Source organism: Pongo abelii, chromosome 10 (genome assembly GCF_028885655.2).
Source record: "Pongo abelii isolate AG06213 chromosome 10, NHGRI_mPonAbe1-v2.0_pri, whole genome shotgun sequence".
NCBI classification, from domain to species: Eukaryota; Metazoa; Chordata; class Mammalia; order Primates; family Hominidae; genus Pongo; species Pongo abelii.
The window spans coordinates 100,373,987-100,398,659 of NC_071995.2; the positions used below are offsets into that span (position 1 = coordinate 100,373,987).

The 24,673-nt window shown below is 40.6% G+C and overlaps 1 protein-coding gene and 1 non-coding gene across 3 annotated transcripts in view; one reads left to right on the plus strand and one right to left on the minus strand.

Moving 5' to 3' along the window:
- The window catches only part of GNPTAB (N-acetylglucosamine-1-phosphate transferase subunits alpha and beta), an 84,523-nt gene that overhangs the window by 22,342 nt on the left and 37,508 nt on the right, over positions 1–24,673 (minus strand). For both annotated transcript variants that reach the window (XM_002823649.5, XM_024256585.3), the window contains exons 3-11: positions 23,305–23,424; positions 21,925–21,966; positions 19,366–19,571; positions 13,910–13,974; positions 13,505–13,639; positions 4,455–4,616; positions 3,866–4,045; positions 3,485–3,655; positions 1,509–1,632 (exon numbers count right to left, since the gene is read on the minus strand). In XM_002823649.5, the coding sequence (XP_002823695.2) occupies positions 1,509–1,632; positions 3,485–3,655; positions 3,866–4,045; positions 4,455–4,616; positions 13,505–13,639; positions 13,910–13,974; positions 19,366–19,571; positions 21,925–21,966; positions 23,305–23,424 (1,205 nt within the window). The remainder of the gene's footprint in view (positions 1–1,508; positions 1,633–3,484; positions 3,656–3,865; positions 4,046–4,454; positions 4,617–13,504; positions 13,640–13,909; positions 13,975–19,365; positions 19,572–21,924; positions 21,967–23,304; positions 23,425–24,673) is intronic.
- LOC112135999 (small nucleolar RNA U13) lies at positions 23,179–23,279 on the plus strand. Its single transcript, XR_002917212.1, has one exon. It is a non-coding gene; the product is annotated as a small nucleolar RNA U13 (small nucleolar RNA).

Genomic DNA, 24,673 nt, shown 5'->3' on the forward strand with positions numbered 1-24,673 from the left:
TGAGGCAGGAGAATTGCTTGAACCTGGGAGGCGGAGGTTGCACTGAGCCAAGATTACGTCACTGTACTCCAGCCTGGGCAACAAGAGTGAAACTCCGTCTCAAAAAACAAACAAAAAACGAAAAAGACAGTTCCTTATTTCATATTAATGTTTTCAAGGTTGATGTGTAAGTTTTAGTCAGAAAAGGTTCGCCTCATTCTTTAGTAGAAGATCTCATATACCTTAAGAAGAAAATAAACTGAAAAGGGAGTCACTTGACAGAAGCGTGATGAACAGGCCCTGGCATTTTGTAGATGTGCAACCTACAAGTACAGGCCTTACATTTGCTCAAGAGACACGTGCTGACAGAAATGGAGGAGCACGAAAACAAGAAGAGATTATTCCAAAGACTGTGACTATCAGAACTGCCAAAAACATGTCCAAACGTGGGTATCATGTTTGATACCCCTTGTTATCAAATGCTAATGTTCCAGTAGAGACTGACTTCTCTGGTCTACACAGATCTATTTTGCACATCTGTATTCTCTCTCCGCAGCTAAAGCACATCTGACATATCTGACTGAAATACAACTTGAAGCTTTGTTTTCTCCAATATTCAAACATTTCCAAATCCGTTTCTTCATATGGAAATGGGGATGATAACATTTGTGTACATACTTTCTCTCAGGTAACAAACAAAATTCAAGTGACTATAATGAATAATGCTCTATAAATTTAATGCTTTATAAATTGAAAGGTAGTAAGTAAATGTAACAAACTGCTATTATCAACAAGTCAAAATATAACTATGTGAGGGAGAGGGAAGAGCTGCTGAGGAGAGAAAATACTTATTTCTTTTGCAACTCTTTAGTAATTCTGTGACCTATCACAGTCTGCTGCTGAAAGCTACCAGCAGTGAGCTCCTGTAAGAACCAGTTAGAGTGATTCTTGCTCTTGGATTTATATAACTAAGTGTATTCCAGATTTTCATATTTTAAATAAGAAGACATTTTCAAGTGTATTTTCTCTTGTTCGGTGCCCTCAACAATGAATAAACTGGGCCACATGGGAGCACTAATTACCACCTCCAAAAAGTCCATTGATTACTGATTTTGTTTGTTTGTTTGTTTTGAGAGAGGCTGTCACTCTGCCGCCCAGGTTAGAGTACAATGGTGCAATCACAGCTCACAGCAGCCTCTAACTCCTAGGCTCAAATGATCCTCCTGCCTTAGCCTCCCAAGTAGCTAGGACTACAGGTGTGCACCACCACACTTGGCTAATTTTTTTTTTGATAGAGATGGGGTCTTACTATGTTGCCCAGGCTGGTCTTGAACTCCTGGCCTCAAACAATCCTCCCAGCTCAGCTTTGCAAAGCACTGGATTATAAGCATGAACCACCATGCCCAGCATTACTGATTCTTTATTAATACATAAAGAATGTTTGGTTAAGTCTATAGCACATGTTCAATAATGATTAAGAAGAAAATATTCCATAAAAATGAACGAATTACAGTTTAACACATCCTTACCAGAGCAATCCCCACCATCCCAATCGCAGGCTGAATTATTACAAGCCTTGTCACAATAGCCATCTTTAATCCAGGAACCTGGGCAGCCCTCGGCACAGTTTGGCACAGGCCATGTCAAATAAACCTACAATAAAACCAAAGAGAAAATAAAATGACTTCTGGCTTCTGATACGTTTTATTCTTGAGTTAAGATTCCCTTTATAAAAAGAAATTAAGTCTCTAGAAAGATTAAAATTTTCAAAGGGCTGAGTGTTCACACTCACAAGTGCTTTAAGTTTGCCTGTACCTATAGTCATTGTTTAGATCCTGCTGCGTCGACTGTTCTGACTGAGCATATTTACTTTTTTCCATTACTCAAGGAAAGCAGACAAGGATTCAACTCATGGATTAGTCTCTCACAACATGCTTTGATAATCTACTATGAAATAAAGTAGCACCATGCCAGACTTGACTGCAAGTACCAAAGCATGTCAAAGCTGGTGGGAAGTATGCACAGTCACTGCTTTTCTGTAACAACTATCAGTAGCTCATTAGTGTATTTGTGCATAATCTTGTCTCAAGGCTGAGAGACAATATCCTCTATCTTCAGGCTTAAGGCCCTGTGATAAATTAATTGGCACAGCATTCTGAGCTGTGCATTCACCTGCTCTCAGAATGAGTGATGGGGTACACGGTTACTTTTTAAATTTGAAATCATTGAAAAAAATACACTCCTCTTTAAAAATCTCTGTGCCTTTGCATATTCTAATTGGAATGTCTTTTTTCACCTAAACTAACTCTTACTTGTTCTTCACCGTACATGTCAATTCGGATGGGCTTTCTTCCCTATCCTATCTGATTTAAGCCTCCTATGCTCACACTCCTCAGCACCAAGGCACACCTGTCAGCAGGAAAAGCACCGCACAGTCATTGATCTCATTTGTCCCCTTGTTAAGCCACAAGCTCAACTTTGAGCCCTACAATCTGATACAGAGGAGACAAGTCAATAGCGGAACAGGAGAATGGGCCTGGTTGGGTAACATAAACAACAACGGACAAAGTAGTTTTGTGTTATTAGCACTTACAGTTGCAGAGTTTTATGACTTACATGTTTACGGTGATAAGTCTCTAAACTTATCACTGAACCCTTCTAACAATGCTACAAGGGTATTTTTACTTTCCTCACTATGCAGACAGAAAACAGAGGTAGAGCCCAAGGTCATCCCGAGGTGTTGGCCCCCAAGTCTGCACTCTTAACCACTTCTCCATCCTACCTCTCAACAAAGTTAGAGTGCAACAGGCTGCCTTAAATGGAACTTCATCTACAGCTTTGAGCACTAACTTGAGTTAACCTTCTATTTTGGCCATTTTGCTGACATTCTAACCATGATTTTCTGTTTCACAGTGATTTTGCTTTTTCTGCTATCGTAGTAGAACATTTAGATGGTTGGGAAAAAGTGTGGGTCCTGGGTGTCTAAGAATGTAGGAAAGCAAATTTCTAATTGTAGTGTTTTTACTTCTTAATTGTTGACTTTTGAGCTTAGCACTCAAAAATGATTATTTGATCTCATATATATTTTATTTTTCAAGATCAGGTTCTCACTCTGTCACCCAAGCTGGGGTGCAGTGGCACAATCACAGCTCACTGCAGCCTCAACATTCAGGCTAAAGCAATCTTCCCATCTTGGCCAGTGACCCCCTACTGCCCCCATGGCCCCCTGACACCCAAGTAGCTGGGACTACATGAGTATTCCACCGGGCCCAGATAATTGTTTTACTTTTTGTAAAGACAGGGGTCTCACTATGCTTCCCAAGCTGGTCTCAAACTCCTAGGGTCAAGTGATCCACCCACCTCCACCTTCCAAAGTACTGGGATTACAAGTGTGAGCCACCATGTCTGGCCTGTTTGATATTTGACTACAGTAGTATGTGCACTGATTTTCTGATTTGCTAAGTGACTTCCATGCTAGACATCCCCCCTCCTCTTAGGCACTCACCTTCTGGCCTTTGGAGTGACTGTAAAAATCATCTGGCCAGACATCCTTCCCAAACATGACATCATCATTTAGGTAAATAAACTTCTGGGACAGCCCTTCGATGCGATGAATGTGACTTTCAATAGCAGGTGAACTAAAGGTAGGCAAGTGGCTCAAATTTCGAAAAACATCCTTTTAACAAAAACAAAAAAAGAAAGTGAATGAGAGCTGTTTGGGTTTGGTTTAGTTTTTGAAAGGAAGGAAGGGAAGGCAATGAAGAGCTAAAGAAAGGCAGAAATGGAGGTAGAAGGGTAAAGAGAATGAAATTATGGAAATCCCTGTACCACACTAAAAGAGCAGAATTAGAAATCACAGTCTCATAATTTTTAGAAAGTCCTGTACCTGGTGTGTTACTATTGTCACTCGAGGATTGTCAAGGTTCAGCCAGGATGGAATCTGCCCATTGGTGACAATGAAAATATTCCGAACCCATGGTGCATGCCTCTCGATAGATCGCAATGAGTACCTCAGTTCTTCGTTATCTTCAAAACGACTAGCAGAGATGTCTTCATCCTGCTTAGACTGAGAAAAACACTTGGCATATGAAGATGTGAAATACCCCTTAAGTCATACCTCCTCCTCTTTGTCCTTTCCTTCTGCCCGTCTGCTCTCAAGGTGCTCTAGCAGACTTTTAAAGATGGAGTCCTAATTTTAAACATTACAAAAAATGCAAAAGATCCAGTATATACATTTTTAAACCCAAAATTCAAAGAGACAGCATTTCTCTAACACACTTTATAAAGAAGGTTCTTGGATCTGATTCTAGGTCACTTCAGTTAATACCAAACCAATGGCAGTGACTGGAAAATTAGAAAAATTCCAATCAACTACCTCTCTGTAAGTCCCCTTCCCTCTTCTAATGTAGTAACTCACACATTTTTAACATCTTAACCCTTGATTTGGGCTGTAAAAGCTTCTGTGCATCCCTTACCTGGCTGATGGCGCTCAGATCCCATAATAAATATGCAGGACTTATGGTCAGTTCTTTTCCATCAATGGTCATGTTCTTCTTAGTTTGCTTATTCAATTCTTGAAAATCCTTGGGGTTATTCAGTTTTAGAAGTGCTACACTGGCCTCTGAATACAACTGCAACTATCAAATAACAAGAGGATTACACGTGAAAAGACTGAATCTCAAGGATGAGGCACCTTTAAATTCTCAGTCTGCTCTTTAATCTTTCCTTTTTTTTTTTTTTTGAGACAGAGTCTCACTCTGTCGCCAGGCTGCAGTGCAGTGGCGCGATCTCGGCTCACCTCAACCTCCGCCTCCTGGGTTCAAGCGATTCTCCTGCCTCAGCCTCCCGAGTAGCTGGGACTATAGGACTGCATCACCACGCCCAGCGAATTTTTGTATTTTTAGTAGAGACAGGGTTTTGCCATGTTGGCCAGGCTGGTCTGCAACTCCTGACCTCAGGTGACCCACCTGCCTTGGCTTCCCAAAGTGCTGGGATTACAGGCGTGAGCCACTGCAACCGGCCTGATCTTTAATCTTGAAATGGTAAGACAATATCAAAACACAACAAAAAGACCTACACAGACCAGATGCATTTCCCAAATGAATGTTAACAAAACAGGCATCTAAAAACAAGAAGGAGTAGTAAAGGCAGTGGCAAACTGGACACCTCAGAGCCATCTGAAAGCTGCAACCACTCAATGGCACCAAGTGCTGCCAGATCTCCTGAGAGGCAAGAATCCCCAACTGTTGTATGAAATCTCCCCAATTTTTCAATGTTGGCTCAAATGATTTTTGACTTCTTTGCAAGTATGCCTGCTGGCCAACAGTTCTGTGACTTTTCTTCTAGAATATTACCAATCTGCTTATATTGGGCAAAAAACCTGCAATGTAATTAACCTTGCTGGAATTGGTGACAAGCACATCTGCTAGTGGGGTATCTGAACAGCTTTTGTGCCACATGCCTGGGAGGAGCATCTTCGGCAGGACTGCCTGAAGTGCTTCCATGGGAAAACTACCTTTTGGGGCAAAGCTTTTGGGGCAATCATAAATCTAAGAGCGAACATCACAAACATCAAGTTCTACAAACAGGCTTTGCCACCCCTACCAAAGTCCACACAACTCTTTATCTGTTTTCTGTTCTGACTCTGTATCACACAACTTCCTATGAAGAGGCTTTCATCGCTCAGGAAAAGAGGAGAGGCCTGAAAACCACAAATGTAGGACAATAAAATCCTTCTGCTGAACCAGTGCTTCTAAAAGAGCTTATGGTCTTCTTTCTCAATCTATAAAACAGAAGCAAACACAAATTATTATGAGCTTATTCTGAGCTCTTCTATTTGCTGCACGACTATTCTTAGCTCATTTTCTAAGCAGTTTCCTGAGCGTATGTAGTCCAAAACACTAGAGGTGAGAGTTAGAAATTTCATTTATATCTTTTCCCCTTATTATGTAGGCCATTAACTCTTCTCACAGATTAGGTGCAGGTGCATGTGTGAGCACCTGCAGATGCATGTAACCGTCTTCCTGACTCATCACTTTCTTTGACCTCTTTTACTTAGTGAGTGCCTGGCACATATTTAGCACTCACTAAGTTGGTTCTCACTGAGTCACTATCTTGCCTCGGCACGTGCCAGGTGTTGGGAGGCAGCCCACACAGGGGGATTAGTAATCTGCCTGGGTCCCTGTCCACCCTCTGGCCTCTCCTGTCCCTTTCCTCCCTCTCACAGCACCCCAAAGCATTTCTGAGGGCTCCCTGGAGAGAAAAAGTCACTATTCTAGAATAATTTATTTATTTACTTATTTTTATTTCTATTTTTTGAGACGGAGTCTGACTGTCGCCCAGGCTGGAGTGCAGTGATGTCATCTTGGCTCACTGCAACCTCCATCTCCCGGGTCCTGCCTCAGCCTCCCGAATAGCTGGGATTACAGGCAAGCACCACCATGCCCAGCTAATTTTTTTGTATTTTTAGTAGAGGCAGGATTTCATCACGTTGGCCAGGCTGGTCTCCTGACATACAATCTGCCCACCTCGGCCTCCCAAAGTGCTGGGATTACAGGCGTGAGCCACCGGGCCTGACCTCCATCTCCCATTTCTTGAGGGGCATCAGTGTCTGTTTCAATCACAGCTTCGTTATCAATTTCTAGATCACTTTCCTCACTTGATAGTTTGTCTGTGCTTATGTTTTCCTCCACCTTCTTACTATCTGTTTTTAATTCCTTGATATTTTCTTCTGATTTATAATAGTTTTCTGAGTAGCACGTGGTACTTCACCCCCCATGCTCTCCACCTGCTCCCTCAGGAAGCACATTTCCTCGGTGTGCAGAATGCTCGGATCCTGCTTATACATTTTCACGAAGTCCCGAAGCTCATTCACTTTGCGAAGGTCCAGGGTAGGAAGGCAGTGGGCAAAGTTGAGGGGCTGCAGGCCAGTTTCAGGCCCAGGCGCTGGCTTGGCATAACCTCGAAGAAGGGGTGTGTCTAGTTTAATTTCATAACTTGTGTTGGCTCTTTGATAAGAAGGTATATCACTAAAACTATTCTTTTTAGTGCCTAGGGTTGGTTTCTAATTATATATTCATAAAAGAGCAAGAAGAGGTTTTTCTATAGTAACTATACAATAATTCGGAAAGAGATGAAAATTAATGAGGTTAAGGTAATATTTATATGTATGAGAAAGATTTTCTGCCACTGTAAAAAGGGTGGGGAAGTACCCTCTGACAGCCACTAGGTGGCACCCAAATCCTGGACATCATCATTACTTTTGTCAGAAGAGAGAAGGTAGTGGGAACAGCAGTTGTAGTTTGTGCCTAAGGCTGGAGTTCGTGACTTGGGCAATTGTGGGCAACTGCCTCCATATATGGCATCTTACTTTAAATTTTAAGTTTACATAAATTATAAGTTTCTGCAAAAGGGAACAACTTCTATACCCACTCCCTATAGACCCACAGTGAACAACAGGTAGCATGACTAAGAAATAAAGCTTTGTTGTTTTTAGCCATTGAGATTCCAGAATGTTTGTCCTAGCATCATCATCTAGAATAACATGACTGATACACCTAGTACTTGTAGGAGTATGAGGCTAGGGAAGACAGACAGAGGGAGAACTAAATGGTGGTTGAGGCCAGGGCCTGGGTAGGCTACAACGACTGAGCAACTGGTGGATCAATTGGAGTCGAGGAAAGACAATATAGATGATGGTCAGGAGAAGCAGTGTTGTAGAACCCAAGAGAAAAAAAAATGTTAATTCAGAAAAAAAAATGTTAATTCTGGTATATTTCTAAAGACAACAAGCATCAAAATTAAGGGACAAGAAACAAAATTAAGTGGAATGTGTAATTAGTAGGTCAATGGAGACCAATTTCAATGGCATGACAGATATGGAAACCGGATTTCAAGTGCTTAATACTTCACGGTTAAACTTCTAGATACAATATGAACATATGTATGTATATAATGGAAGCAAATCTAACATTTTACATTTTGTACACTGTATAACATAGGACAGGGATGACAAAACAATCCCAGGAGTATTAAATTCAGTATAATTCAGTATAACTGACCAAGTCACAAGATATAAGAATTGAAAAAGCAGTGTAAATAATCTTCGCTTTTAAATTCTGTAAATGATTATCAAGGCAAGATTAGAGTATATTAATATAAAATACATAAAACTACTTTAAAATATTGCTTATTGTGAGAATATTAAACAGTTCGTTCTACTGTTCTCAGCACTGTAGCCTATATTTAAAAATTGGCTTTAAAAACAATAGTAGCCAACAAATACAGGTAAGTTTGAATGCATGTTTTTAAGTCAAGCAAAAATAATGAGTGCAAAAGAGAAAGTATCCTTTTGAGGCAGACAAAATAGTTGTATTTTAAGATAAGCCTTAGTTAAAAATCATGATATCAAACTGGTCATTTTTCAATGCCAAAAAGAAAGGCTGCGTCAAGTTGTCTAAACAATCACATATCTGCAAATACTCCTGGAGGACAGAGACCTGGGATGCTGCTAAACATCCTACAATGCATAGGACAGTCCCCTAAGGATAGAGGCAACAGGTCTAAACTGTCAATGGTGCAAAGGTGGAGACAACTTGGTGTAGAAGAACATGCAAATCCAAAATAACAAAGGCTTTCCTATTAGAAGTTATATTCCCAACAACTTTAAAGTGCTTACAAATTCAGAAGGTGTAATCTACTTTCATTTTGGATTCATTTGATTTAAAATTAAACATCTGTTAGGAAAAAAACCCCACATGTCTGCTAACACCAACTGAAAACCAAATTAGTGCCTTTAAGTGATTCAACAATTCAAAGCTATTAGATCTTTTTTTTTTTTTTTGAGACAGAGTCTCACTCTGTCGCCAGGCTGGAGTGCAGTGACACCATCTCGGCTCGCTGCAACCTCTGCCTCCTGGGTTCAAGCGATTCTCGTGCCTTAGCCTCCCGAGTAGCTGGGATTACAGGCACGCACCACCACACCCAGCTAATTTTTGTATTTTTAGTAGAGATGGAGTTTCACCATGTTGGCCAGGATGGTCTCAATTTCCTGACCTCATGATCTGCCCGCCTCGGCCTCTCAAAGTGCTGGGATTACAGGCGTGAGCCACTGTGCCCGGCCGCTACTAGATCTTAATATGTCCTGGCGGTTTTCTAAAACTTAATCAGTTTCGGAGTTGGTTGTTTCATCTATTGAAGCTTTTTTATTTTAGAAATAAAACAAAAAAAGAAAAAGGTACCATGCTTTAAAAGAACAAGTGCACATGGTGGTTTCAGAGAATTATCTAAAAGAAAGGGCATTAGTACAAAATTATGACAATTTACTGTGACCTTAGGCCCTGACCAGAGCTTTGAGGGGGGTAGAGTCCATGCAGGACAATATGCTGTTCCCACCCTGCCTGCACAAACCACCTGTTCAGTCTTCAAGAACTCAGTGCAGCCTCTTTCTCTTTGAAAACATCCCCCATGTCTCTGACCCACACAGACCTTTCCTGTTTCCAACTGCCAACTCTATACACACACGCTGCTTCCAAAATGTGACTGTAAGTGCTTGAGGGCAGGGTCTACATCTCCTCCACGTTTTGCACACTCACTCAGCAACTACTATAATTGAAGGAAACCTAGCATGAGAATTCACTTGACAGCTTTGGGAAGATTTCCCACTTGCTCTAAAATATGTTTTAAAAAGAAGTGAACAAAAGCAAAAATCAAAAAATAAATGCAAAAACCCACCATGAATGAAAATGTTCTATGGATACAAAATGATTTAGAGGGATCTGAAAATAAGGACTGATGATCTGATTTATCAAAAGGTGAATTCTGTGTCCGTCATACACAAAAATTATACAGATAAATTAGAGAGTAATTAATCAGATCATTAAGGGACCCACCTCAAGGTATCTCAAATTAGAAAGCCTCTTATAGAAAAGACTGATTTATAAGACTACAGTCAAAAGATTTTATGAATTCAAATCCATTACCTTACAAATGAAACTATTTTCAAGTCCCACACTCCTGCCTCAGGAAAAAAAAAACAAAAACAAAAAACTTCAGGTTTTGTTCTAAACAGGATGACAAAGGCCTAGTTGTTGTGTATATACAACAATGTACAAAGACATATTTCTGTGCCTAGAGTGACTCCTATGAATAATCATACTGCTGAAAAGGTTTCCCTATATATCCCAAGATACTGCTGCATATGGCTCATTCCTTAAGCAGCCCCCTAAGTGCCAAGTAATCACTAAGGGTAAAAAGGTGAATAGGGCAGTACCTGTCCTGAGACACCCGTGGCCTAGTGAGAATCTGTGGGGCAGAGCTGAGCTGAGCCCTAGGTGGCTCCGGGGCCACAGGCCACAGCAAAGGCCTCCTGGGGGAACCTGGGAGGGCAAAGTGGTTCAACGGTTCAAGTCTTGAAGTCCAATGCCTAATAGCCCTCTCCTCTGACATGCCACGTACACCCCTAATGCAACACATCCGAAACTGAGCTCTGGGTCTCCTTCCAAAAGACACTTGCTTCTGCCACTGAAGCTCTGAGTGTGGTTAATTCCATCACTTCCATCTTCACCAGAAAGGTCCACCTCCCCTTTCATTCTCCCCTTCCTCCTCCTGAATAGCTTGTAAGTCACCAAGTGATGTTGAGTGTTTCTCTCAGATGCTTCTGAAACCATTTCCATCGTTGGCATCACACTACCAAGGAACTTGTTGCATGGGAACATCTTACTGGGCTATGGCAGCAGCAGCTGAACTGGTTTTCCTACCACACCTTTCCCTGTTATGTTCCTTAGAAGCAGATCAGACTGTGTCCTCCCCCGGCCTTCAGGAAAAAATCTAGGCTTCTTAACAGAGACGTTTCTCAACCTGGCCTCAACCTGTCTTTACAATCTCATCCTCACCAAAATCCCTGCCTGTGCTAGAAACCATCGCCTTGGTTCCCTGAAAACACCATTTACGTTCAGGCCTCCAGCCCTTTTGCTCAGGCCGTTCCCTCTACATAGAATGGTCTCTTCTGCTCCCTTCTCTGCTGGGAGAATGGCTGCTCTGTTTAGGGCCCAGCTAAAACGCTTCTATTATGCAAAGCCTGCCTTGACCCCAAGTACACCTAAAGCCCAGATGTTCTCATGGCACTCTGCATAAACTCTTATTTGGAGCTCATCATACACACAAAAGGTGTTTTGTTTGGTTGGGAATGCAGTGATAGGAAACTTCATTCTCAGAGTACTCATAATGTAATCAGGAAGCAGAGCCTAAGGAAAGCAAGTCACTCGAGGCCTGGACTCAAATGCTGACACTGCTTCTGTTCTTCCTCTTTCTCATTTTCTCTCTAGTCTCTAAAAAATCCTAAGTCCTAGTCCCTGAAGTTGATCACAGGTGTTGGAATTACGAAAACAACCTTCAAAGAACATTATGTGTGATTAGCTTGATGCTCTGAGAGGTGTTGGCCTCCACAAAGACACCTCTGAAAATCCAAATAAATCTTCGACTGGGAGAGTGAACTGTGGAAAGGAGTCTCACCACACCTGGAGCCTACTGGTTTTCCTTGTTCAATTCAAGTTGCTACCCCACCCCACCTCGACCTGCTTATACCACACATGCCACCCAAAAATAGTTTGCTGAAGTGTCAACCATGACTTGGGACTGGCATTTTCTGGCAGCACACACCCATCCGCCAGTAGACGCATGAGAGCAGTCCGCACTGGTGGGCAGCTGCAGCAGGCCAAGTGATGTGGGATATTCAAACACAGTGGAGTGTGGAGAAGTGGAATGAACATTCTTTCTTTTCAGCATTTATTATACTGAAATTATATAAACAGAATCAAGAATGCCATTCTATCTACATAAGCAAGTTGAACTGGTGGTCAAAAGTACAGATATACATGTGTCTATAATTCTAGAACTAATAATCAGGAAGCCAAGAAGTCAAATAAACATTGGCTGAAATGAAAGTTAACCTATGGTTTTATCTGTCCAAATCAGTACTAAAAATAACTCAGAGGAAGGAGAGATGTATTATCTATTCTAAAATAACTGCAGTTAAGAACAAATTCAACTCAAATATAGCCAGGCTTTACAGTATTTCAAAGTACAATAAAGAAAGTCATGAAGGGCAAGGAGCAGTGGCTCAGGCCTGTAATCCCAGCACTTTGGGAGGCCGAGGTGAGGGGATCACCTGAGGTCAGGAGTTGGAGACCAGCCTGGTCAACATGGCGAAACCCCCTCTCTATTTAAAATACAAGAATTAGCCAGGCATGGTGGCGCACGCCTGTAATCCCAGCTATTTGGAGGCTGAGGCAGGAGAATCATTTGAACCCGGGAGGCAGAGGTTGCAGTGTACCCAGATCGCACCACTGCACTCCAGCCTGGGTGACGGAGCAAGACTCTCTCAAAAAAAAAAAAAAGTTATGAAGAAAAATATGAAAAAAGTAAAAAATTCGTAAGTGGTTATTCACATTACCATTGTATTACAAGGATAATACAATGTATCATAAAACAGTAAAACACTTGGTCTGGGGTAGGGAGAAACAAGTTAAAAGGAATTTGGTTGGGGGGGTGCATATAAAAACATGGTTAAGACAGGAACTAAGTAAAAACTGCTCTCTAGTCACCTCTAATCACAGCTCCCCCACCACTACTCCAACTTCATCCTTTCCCCCTCAAAATTGTTAAATGACATACAACGGGAGGAAGTAAGAATCAGGTAAGCTAAACCCAGTGGCAGAACTCAAAGAACATTTCTTTATAAAATCAGGAAAACTAGAGCCTCACAAATTCTGAGACAAGGACTTTATGCTCTCTACTCTAAGAGATGGGACATTCACGATTTACAACCTGAAACACTTCTGACAGAATAGCAGGCATCTTGACGTAAGGTTAAATAGAGAGAACACCCACATGGACTATGTCCTAAGTCAATCAGATAAAGGATCTGAAAACAATACATGTTAAGGAAAAGGCATGTCCCAGGCCAGCCTCCAGAGTCCACCTTAACAAGTGGCATCAATGGTCAAGCCTGAAGAGCTAATAAGTATAAATTTTAAATAGATTTGTCCCTCAATTAGCTACTAATGAATGGTTCTCATTAGCAAATGTTCCATGTATCTGAAGCACACTACCTTTATGAGTGAAAGCTTTGGGTAAACAACAGGCTGTGTGCATTGATGACATTTATGACTTCCCCTCATCTCCTCCTCCCATGCTTCCACTGTTCACACCCTAAGTTCCATCCGGGCCTTTGTCTGTTTTGTCCACTGCTGCATCCCCAGCAGCTGTAATGTCACCTAAGACATCGTAGGAGTTCATCTGTTAAATAAATGAATCCTGCTCTATCCAGGAAACAAGCAAACCAAATAAGACTCTTAGATTTTTGCCCAAATTAAAAGTAAGGAGTGAGACTCTTCTGGCAGAACAGAATCCCTCTTTGCTTCTTATGTTTATCAGCTAAACTTTGGGGAAAAAATGGACCACAGAAAAGAATCACACATTAAATGAGAATGTGCCAGGCTAATTGCTCTGTTTTCTATGTTCTTACCAGTTTGACTTTAGAGGAAAGATTTTCTGGCAATTTTGTTTTTAGTTGATTTGTTTCCTTGAATGTTGGTGGAAATCCACTCAGGAAAGCCAAATCTTGCATTAGCACTAATCCAGGGACTTCTTTATCTGTTGTCTAAAATAAGGGGAAAAACATAACTCATTTTCTACATCATGAGGCTGGTGAAAACCTACAGCTGAGAAAACTGGTAAAGATCTATTGCATCACAACACAAGCTTCAAAATATGATTTTTAGGATTACTTGAATCAATAGTCATTAATATTAGTAAGCTACCCTTAGATAAAAAATAAACATTAAAAAGATTCTCAAAGAAAAACAGCTTTATTATTCATATTTTTATTCTAGTCTATTGTAAAAATGCAACTAAATTTAAAATAACATACCAAGTAGCCCCTCCATACTGTCTGTCTGCTGTTTCCTTTAAGCAGTCCAGAGTAGGCATCTTCAACTACAACCAAGAATACAATAAACAAGCACATTTTTAATGAATACTTAACTATGGTGTCTGGCAGAACACTGTGAAAACATTCTGAGAGCTATTAAAGCAGCATAATATATGGTCAAAAAAAGGAAGCTGAAGGAGACAAAATTAGCCCATTCAACAAAAGGGGAACAATGTAAATTGGTGTACATTGAAATGTTAAATTTCACAATACCAAAGGTGATTGACATAAAGGGAATGCTTCATGGGAGCTGTCAAATTTAAGTTAGAATGCGAAGAAGGAAATGATAGGATGATAGAAATCACAGATGTATGTGCAAAGACGGGGAAAAAAAAAGAATTGTTTGACTAGAGTAAAATATTTGGGAGTGGTGAGTACTAGGAAACAAGGGTAACCAAATGGGGCCCTTGAACGCCAGGCAGTGGCATGTATGTTAACAGCAGGGGGCTACTATGGATCTTGTGGTTCCTTAAGAGGCACAGTTTTCTCATAATGAATCCCCAATTCATTGGGTGCTGCTGAATGGAGCATCATAAGTCGCGGTAGGGATTGGGTGTGACACAGCCCAACTGGGAGAGAGTTAGTGATGGGGACAAGTCAACAAACTCGCTGCTGACATTCAGGGATTGTGGAAAACAGAAGAGAGGTCAGAAAGCTCCAATTCTGATCTTCGAGATAAACAAAGAAGGCAGGTTCTCCAAATTACAGCCTGATGAGATGAGATGTCAATCCTGGGCATGAGTCTCAAGTGTACTATATTTACAGGGCACAGTAGCTCATGCCTGTAATCCCAGCACTTTGGGAGGCTGAGGCAGGAGTATCACTTGAGCCCAGAAGTTCTAGATCAGCCTGGGCAACATGGCAAAACCCTGTCTCTACAAAAAACAAACAAACAAAAAACACAAAAACTAGCCGAGTGTGGTGGTGTGCACCTATAGTCCCAGCTACTTGGGAGGCTGAGATGGGAGGATCATCTGAGCCCCGGAGTTGGGGCTGTGGTGAGCCATGATCATGCCACTGCACTCTAGCCTGGGTGACACAGTGAGGCCTGGTTTCAAAAACTGAAACAAAACAATATAGTTGGTGAGCACTGAGAAAAGAAAGCCTTCATAATACACTGTTTATCTTTAAAGGAAGCACTGGCTGTTAAGAGTATGAGTTCATTACAACTTTATCAGATAAACTTTTCTCTCTCTCTTTCCATTGATATGATGAATTCTACCTAACAGACCTGGTATATGTATTTGTAGTCTCAGCAAAGTAGCTAAGGGCATCTCATGTCATCTTCATGGATATAACAAAGATGTACAGGCTCAATGCTCAGATGGGCTAGAACTTAACCAATTCTACCAAACAGGTGTAGGTAACAAAGCTGCAATCAACCTAGAGGGAGGTTTAGGAGATTAGTCATAGGTCCTGTCTTGCTGAACCCTCTATCAATGTTTTGGAAGTTACAGAAGGCATGCTTGTGAAATGTGTAGATTCACATGAAGATGGCAAAGAAGCTATTGTCCTGGATAAGAGACCATGGATTCCCAAATTTGTGACTATTTGGAGCAAAGAGTCAAATCTGGCAAAATAAAATCTCCTATGAAGTAAAACCTTTATAACTTGGTATCAAAACCAACTATACAAGCATACACTAAAATAGGTATTTGAGCATTAGAGCATATAAGTTTTTTTTTTTTTTTTTTTTTAAGATAAGTTTTACTCAACAGTGAGTTCAGTATGAGTCAACAATGTGCTGTGGCCACACTGAATTTCCATCACATTTTTGTGCTTTTAAACAGAAGTAAAGTACATCGAATAAAAAAGGTGATGATGTTCTCCAACACCGAGTCATTAGGAAACCCTGTTGGGTTGACCTTCAAAATGTCCAGAATCCAACCACTTCTTATCTTCACTGTACCTCCCTGGTCTAAGCAATCTTCCCTCTTGTCTGAATTATCACAACTTTTGCCCCTCCTCAGTCTATTTCCACCAAAGAAGCCAGATTGATCGCCTGGAATGTAAGTCAGATCACATTACATTTCTACTCAAAACCCTCTGGTGATTCCTCATCCTACTCCAAGTTAAAGCCAGATCCTTGTTATGGTTACCAGGGCCTGCACTATTTGGTCCCCTGCTTACTTCTTCAGGTTCATCTACTGCCTGCCTCTGTCTTGTTCACTCCATTCCAGCCACACTGGCCTCCTTGCTTTTCTTCAAACATACCAGATACACTCCTGCCTCAGGGCCTTTGCAATGGCTATTCTACTTACCCAGATCACTCTTTCCCCAGATATTCGCATTGCTGGCTACCTCACCTTCTTCACATTTCCACTCAAAAGTCACCTTCTGAGTGAGTAATGTCCCTACCATCCAAATTAGAATTGCAACCCCCTGCCCTGGCCAACACTTCCTCTGCTGCTGCCCCTGCTTGGTTTTTTTCCACAGCATTATCTTCTACAAACTATGTAATCTACTTATTTATCGTGTTTACCGTCTGACTCTCTGACTCCCTCCACCAAGATGTAAACTCAAGGTAAGGGTAGAGATTTTTGCCCATCTGTTCCCTGCTGTATCTTCAGTACAGGGAACAGTACCTGGCACACAGCAGGCACTTAATAAAGCACTCGTTAAACGGACAGTCCTGCTCTCCCTGCCAAGACGGAACCACACTAAAATAGAATGTTCACTTCCCATTGACACATTTTAAAAGTAGTCTGAGAAGAGCAAAGTGGGACACTGACAAGTCCCTGAGAGACAGCCAAAGAAACGAAAATAAAATGTCCCAAGGGAGAGGGATTACATGAGTTCTGTGTGACCATAGGAGGCACAACTTTAACCTATGTGAGAAAGTTATAAGGAAGAAGTTTGTGGTTCCTTTTAAAAGTCAGTTTAGTCTAGAGGTAAAATGAATTGCCACTGGAGGAAATTTGTTTGCTATAAATCAAAAAGTATAAGCTTGACTAGAAAAACTACTTCGCTGAGTAGACCCAGCTCCAGGCTGCAGTTCGAATATGTGAGTGCTGAGGTACAAATCAGTTCAGGATCCATAGAGTGAAGGGGCAGACACTTATACTTGGAAAGGTTAACATTTCCTTTCATACTAAAAATAACTTTTTTTTTTTCAGACAGGGTCTCACTCTTGCCCAGGCTGGAGATCAGTGGTGCAATCTCAGCTCACTGCAGCCTCAACCTCCCAGGCTCAAGCAATCCTCCCATCTCAGCCTCCCAAGTAGCTGGGATTACAGGTGCATGCCATCATGCCAGACTAATTTTTGTTTTTTTTGTAGAGACAGGGTTTTGCCATGTTACCAAGTCTGGTTTTGAACTCCTGAGCTCAAGCAATCTGCCCACCTTGGCCTCCCAAAGTGCTGGGATTATAGGCGTGAGCCACCACACCCAACCTCAAACTAAAAATAACTTGTTAAGTATCAGGGAGCGAGCACTGTAAGACACTGATCAGGATATAAACTGGTGAGTGGTAAGTTTTCTGTTCAATAAAAAATTCCATGAGAAAAACCATAAACTCCTGTGCAATCAAAACCTAAGTTATGAGTTAGATTGTAAGTATTACAGAAATACAGAAAAGTAAAAATAAAACCATTGTGAATATATTAGTCCAGGAGCTTCATGAAGGAGAGATGACTTGAAGTGGGGCTGGACGAAGCAGGAGATGTACTGAGAGGGAAGGAGAAGGGGACAGGGAGTGGGACACAAGGCCTAGCACCACATGTGTGAAGACACTGACAGCTGCAATGTGATGCAGGGAGGGCAGGGATGTGGGGATCAACTGACAAAATCAAGGCAATTAAAGCTGAATCCCAAACACCAGGAAGAGAAGTTTGTATCCATGTGAAAAGCAAACATACACTGCTATATTATTCTTTTCATAAAGGCAGTGAACCCATAAAATCAGGGTTTTCAGATTTATTTGAGACCTGTGTGTCAGACAGACTGAGATGGACTTTACATAGACAGAGCAGGAGTCTTATTACTGGAGTCTGTGTGAGGGAATAAGTCTGGTGTGGAGGAAATAAGTAAGGTAAGAACCTAAGAATCATGAATCATGTGAAAAAAAAAAACAAGTCATAGGATGAAGTTAATTATTAGTTATAGATGTAAAAAGTAAGAAGGAGTCAAAGATGGTTCCAAAGATTTAAGCTGGGAGGTATGACACTGACAGAATGGGAGCTAGAGAACTAGACTTGGTGTTGGAAAGGGAACATGACAGTTTTCATTTTACACATAAAAACCACAGACCTTCCAAATAGAGACAATCCATGCAGAGGAGGAAAGAGACAGACAAGAGGCCAGAGCAGAAGATGCAGGTTATGGGCTCAGCAGTACACTGGTCAAGTGGGAGAATGGGATCACTAAGGATGTGGGTGCAGTTTTATGCCAGGAATTATCATTTTAATTCCATTATCTGCCCAAATCATCTGTTGTCTTACAAGCAACAGAAATTTGTTTTTCACAGTTCTGGTGGCCAAAGTCTGAGATCAGAGTGCCAGCATGCTTGGGTTTTGGTGACGGTGCTCTTCTAGGTTACAGATGGCATCTTCTCATAACGTCACATGGTGGAGAGCAGAGGGAGCTCTCTGGAGTCTCTTTTGCTATTATTTATTATTTTGAGGCAAGGCCTCGTTCTACTGTACAGGCTGGAGTACTGCCTCAGCCTTGAATTCCTGGGCTCAAGGGATCCTCCTGCCTTAGCCTCCCAAGTAGCTACGACTATAGGCACATACCACCACATCCAGCTGCGTTTTTTTTTGTTTTTGTTGTTGTTTGGTAGAGACAGGTTCTTACTACGCTGCCCAGGCTGGTCTTGAACTCCTCAGGCTCAAGCAATCCTCCTTAGTCTCCCAAAATTGCTGGGATTACAGGCATGAGCCACTATGCCCAGCCTGGGATCTCTTTTATAAGGGCACTAATTCCATCAAAGGCTCCACCTCCCAATACTTATCCATCATGCTGGGGGTTATGATTTCTACATACAAATTTTGGAGGAAACACAAACATTCAGTTCATATATCTCAGAATGTAAAGAATGAATACTCCAGGTATATTCTGTCCAAACTGGAGAATGCTACCTTGTAGAGGAGTTATATGGTAGAAAAATTGCCTCTAGAATAATTCATAGCCAAGAGAACAAGATAATTGTGATATCAGATTGAAAGTCCTCATCACAGAACAGAAAGGAATGTGTATTACACAGAGTAAAATATATGTAGCAATCCCTTTTTGAGGTTAAGGCCAAAATACAATGGCAGCTCTTTTGCTTCTCTTTGTGCATTTTTAGAAAAGTTTATCAGACATTTAAGAATGAATCATTTCTATTCCACTCAGAATTTTGTTATTCAAACATCCAATGATAACATGATTTTAAAATATCCATAAAAAGATCTTACCATCTTTAGTACTGTCAAAAACAACAACTGAAACATTAGTAGAAGGGTTTTTTGGTTTTGCAACATTGAATATGTCACTGGCAGAATGAAAAGAAGGATAAAGAGATGGCAGGTCCTTCAGGGTGATGTTGGCTGGCAGGGCTGGGTCCAGGACAAGCATTGGCACCTTAATGCAGTGTGTCAGCAAACACTCTAACTGCTTCTCACTGCAAAGAAACACCAACATGCTTACAACTACATTCTTGAAATTTAATCAACAATGAGAAGCTTGTCATACTACTAAATTTTTCAGATTTTTTTTATAGCCCATAAAAAAATCATAATATTTTAACAAATGAAGACTTTTACCTCATGGATACAAAAATTAAATTAGCAAGTATGATATAAAATTGTTAAATCCGACTCCAAAGATAGAGCTTTCAAACTCCCATTAATAAGATTCCCACCAATATTTACTAATTCCAAAATGCACATGAAATTAAGCACTTCATTACTATCATTTTTTTAAAGATCATTCGTAATTCCAATAAAGCCCGTTATTGGGCAGATTAGGAAGGAGGCAGATTCTGGTTAATAGAGTGTCATGTTACCAGATACAAGTTACCAATTCCAGCTAGAAAACAACTAAATACATTGGATATGACACTACATTGATGTAAACAAAAGCAACTGTGACATGGTTCTAAAATAAATTTATATGAGATACTTCTATCTGATTATAAGAAATATCTACAATAAACATATTACCTGAATAAACAAACGGATGGGCAAAGGATATGGCTAGAAAATTCACAAAGTAGGACCTATAACCAGTTAAACAGTATAAAAAATTGTTCAACTTCCTTAATAGAGAAATGTAAAAGAAAACAATGAGCTATCACCTTTACTAAATCAGCACCCCTCAAAAAATGATGACTCAATATTAGCACAAATGCAGTAAATCTCCTTCTCTTAAATACTGCTGGTGTCACTCCAAACGACACCAACTCTTTTGGGAAAGCAAGTTGGTAATATATACATATATGCTTGTCTAATACACATATGTATACATATATACTTATTCAGAACCATAAAAACATACATAAGCTTCTTCCTCAGTAATTTTATTTTTAGGAATCTAGTCCAGTCCAAGTAGGGAAGAGAAACAAAACAGAAAAAACAAACCCACACACAGAAAATGCCACAGACCTAAATGTAAGTATCATGAAATATTGACAACAGTGAAATACAGAAATGCCCAACATTTAGTAAATTACAGTAGTCACTTTATGGAATATTATATGACTATTAAAACTGAAAGATATGAAGCATGAAGATAATGCATCAACATGATACATACATATAATTACATAAAGTTTAAAAAGGATACAAAACTGCCCACAGATTATAAACTACAACTATTCAAATATGCATGAAAAGGGAATAAAAATAACAGTTGTTAAATAAGAGTTATAAAATTTTGTGAGTTTTTTCTTTTCACTTTCCTCTCCATCTTTCTTCATGTTGCACCATTGCTTTTATTTAAATAATTTAAAAACCATTTAAAAAACAGTATTAATGTTAATATACTTTATAAATAAAGCTATATAATTCACATAAAAAGCTTAGAAGGCACTTCTGAGGTCAGGCACAGTGGCTCATGCCTGTAATCCCAGTACTTTGGGAGGCCGAGGCGGGCAGATTACCTGAGGTCAGGAGTTCGAGACCAGCCTGACCAACATGGAGAAACCCCGTCTCTACTAAAAATACAAAATTAGCCGGGCGTGGTGGTGCATGCCTGTAATCCTAGCTACTCAGGAGGCTGAGACAGGAGAATTGCTTGAACCTGGGAGGCGGAGGTTGTGGTGAGCCGAGATTGTGCCATTGCACTCCAGCCTGGGCAACAAGAGTGAAACTCCGCCTCAAAAAAAAAAAAAAAAAAGAAGGCACTACTGGATCTTGAAATTCTCAGGATCTTCTCTATCAATAAGTGTTTTTAAAAGTCTGATGGCTAAGTGGGGAGGTGACAATTAACAGAGATTGCTTGTCAGTGAGACAGTCTTGTTTTAAGGACCTATCAGAGTCAGGAATGACTCAAGTCAAGATAGGTGTATTTGGTTCTTGTTGTTGGGCTAAATCTCCTTCCCAGGTTCTTAAACATAAAATATACAGCTTCATAGCTTTTAAAGATAAGGATGTATATATTGAACCTATAAGTAAATGATGGACATAAATTTTATAAATGAAAATACTGGGTAGAAGTTAGAGTGTAAGTGGACCAAGAGAACAATGCACCAAGACGGATTAATGGGAGGGAACTAAAGACAAGGAAATCTTGGGACTCTAACCCTCCCCAATGCAGTGAAGCTTTAGTTAGCAAAATAACCAGAGTTCTCAGTCAACTGTGCACTCAGCACTGCAAAATTTCCCATCTAATAGATGTACCTAATTTGGGGTCAAAAACTATATGGATAATAGAGTAAATACAAAATCCTGTGTACCCAACAAAAACAAATGATAATCTGAAATTTCACTTCAATCCTTCAATTTTTATTCTTAAGAGGAAATCAAAATGCTTACCTCTTCTTAGTTGGTTCCGTTGTGTTTTTCCCAAGGATTTCTCTAATAAAAAGCAAATACAGTTTATTACTTACATATGGGCTAGTGTACCTCCCACTGTAACCAAGACAGTTTGCTTAGAGCATAAACTTTTATATTTTATTAGTAAAACATAGTACCAGGCTGTCAGCCATTTTCATGCACTGGGAAAGTCATATAACCTCTAACAAAGAGAAAATGAATTTGCTCCAACATAAGGTGGCCAAAGACCTGCACTGGGGTGCACTCTTGACATTCACAAAGAAGTCAACAAGTAGGTACTAAGAAATACTCCTAACGAATCAAAGGGGAATTACATCAGCCAGGTTCCTACCTCTTACGGCTATCCAGAAGTCTGCTGTATCTGTCCCAGATAAAGTAAATAAAATGACCAATCTCATATATTAAATAAAAAGTACCAAAGTTTCTAATTCCATAGTCTGTAATTTATTCCTAAAAGGCATAAAGGGAATATACTTTTTACTGCCGTTTTCAAATGGAAACAAGTCTGTGGGCCTATTATATTTTTCAAGGGAAGAATCTGTCTTACTGTGGAGATATTTTTCATAATAAACACTTATTTCAAGAAGATACCACACCTGGGGCTCAAAATGAGTGAGCAGGCAGCCAGGGGGTTGGGGGAGGGGGTCCTCTGTCTTTAGGTCCCTTGGAGAGCAAGCTGTCACTAGAGCACCATATTCATAAAATCATCATCTAACAAAGGCCAGTATCTGGCAAAAGTGGCTGAGTTCTCCTTGGGCACCAAGAAACACAGGCCAGATGGATGACTGCCAAGATCTCGTAATGGCATGAACTGAGAGGCAAGTTTGTTTGGATGGCACTGTGAAAATCAACTTACCCTTCTCTAATGCATGCTTACTTGTACTCACAGGACTATGTGTTTTGTTTTTTTTTTCTTTTTCTTTTTTGAGACAGGGTCTCGCTCTGTCACCCAAGTTGGAGGGCAGTGATACAATCACGGCTCACTGCAGCCTCAACCTCCTGAGCTCAAATGATTCTCCCACCTCAGCCTCCCAAGTAGCTGGGACTGCAGGGGTGCACCATCACACCCAACAAACATTTTATTTTTTGTAGAGATGAAGTCTCACTATGTTGCCCAGGCTTGAACTCCTGGCCTCAAGTGATCCTCCCACCTCAACCTCCCAAAGTTCTGGGATTACAGGTGTGAGCCACCATGCCTGGCCTGTTTTGTTTTTTAAAAATCAGTTTTACCAGATCCTTTTGTAGTTCATTAGCATGATGACTGGGTTTTCATGCTCATATGTGAGATGTGCCACTCTCAGACCTTATTACATCGCCACATTACCCATCTGATGTGGAAAAAAAAAAAATCAGTTTTACCTCATTGCTTTCTGCTCCTCCTCCATCTGTTCTCTGACCTGCTGTAGTTCCTTCAGTAGTTCAAGATCTGTGCCATTCACCCAGGTGTAAACAACGTCAATTGGCATGGGCAGACAAAGCCTAGGGCAAACCAACAAATCCTCCAGCTTAAATGCATTTTTCCAATATATTTGGTAATAAGAATATCACAGGGTTTAAACCCAGAGATTATGAAAAAAATCTATGAAGAAGTAATCCAACCATGACATATTATCACAGAACTGCATGTTTTCAAACTGTAGCTGGGGGGCTAATATTTGTTAAGTACCTTCTCTGTGAGTTGTATCATGCCAGACACTTAGATAATTTGCATCACTTGATCCACACAGCCACTCTGTAAGAAGGCTAATATTAAAGATTTAAAGATTGTTCGTGGGTGAAGTAGAGTAGTCTTGGAAGTTCAGTTTACATTAAACTGCCTGTTCTCATAATTTAGCAAAGAAGGGAGCTGGGATGCAAATGCAGTCAAACATAGAAAATAAATTAGAAGTTTAAAGAACAAAACTACAGGCTCTGCACAGTGGCTCACGCCTATAACCACAGCACTTTGGGAGGCCAAGGTGGGAGGATCACTTGAGCCTAGGAGTTTGAGACCAGCCTGGGCAACATAGTGAGAACCTGTCTCTATAAAAAATTTTTAAAATTAGCTGGATATGGTGGTGTGCATCTGTAGTCCCAGCTACTCAAAAGGCTGAGGTGGGACTACGGTGAGCTATGATCGTACCACTGCACTCCAGCCTGGGAGACAGATCGAGGCTTTGTCTCTAAAAAAAAAAAAAGAACAAATTACAAAAAAAAGTTATCAAAACCCACAATGAAGACCTAACCCTACTTAATGCTGTAGGCTTCTTGTGCCTTGCTCCCCCGCAAGCCCGCACCCTTCCCAGCCTCACCTCTGCTTTTCCTTTTTTTTTCACAGCACTTACTACTTTTGTAACATATTAAATATTAACTTGCAACCTATTCCGTTAATTATGTGTGGCCCTCTCCTAGAATGTAAGCTCCAAGAAAGCAGAAAACTTTCATGCTTTGTTCTCTAAAGTATCTGAGCAATGAGAAGAGTGCCTGGCACATAGGTGCCCAGTAAGTATATGCTGACATATGAGACACTAGTACAGAAGACCTTCCTGAACTTGCACCATTTCTTCCTGATCATCTTATCCTCATAATAAAGAGTCAGGCAGGCTGTTAATTCTTGAGTATGTTGTTTATGCCTCACCTTAGTGATTTTACCCAGATTTTATCCCTGCCAAAAGCACTCTTCTCTTTTCTCTCACTACCAAAAACCTACCCATCTTTCAGGGGCCTGCCCAGATGCATGCCACTCTGA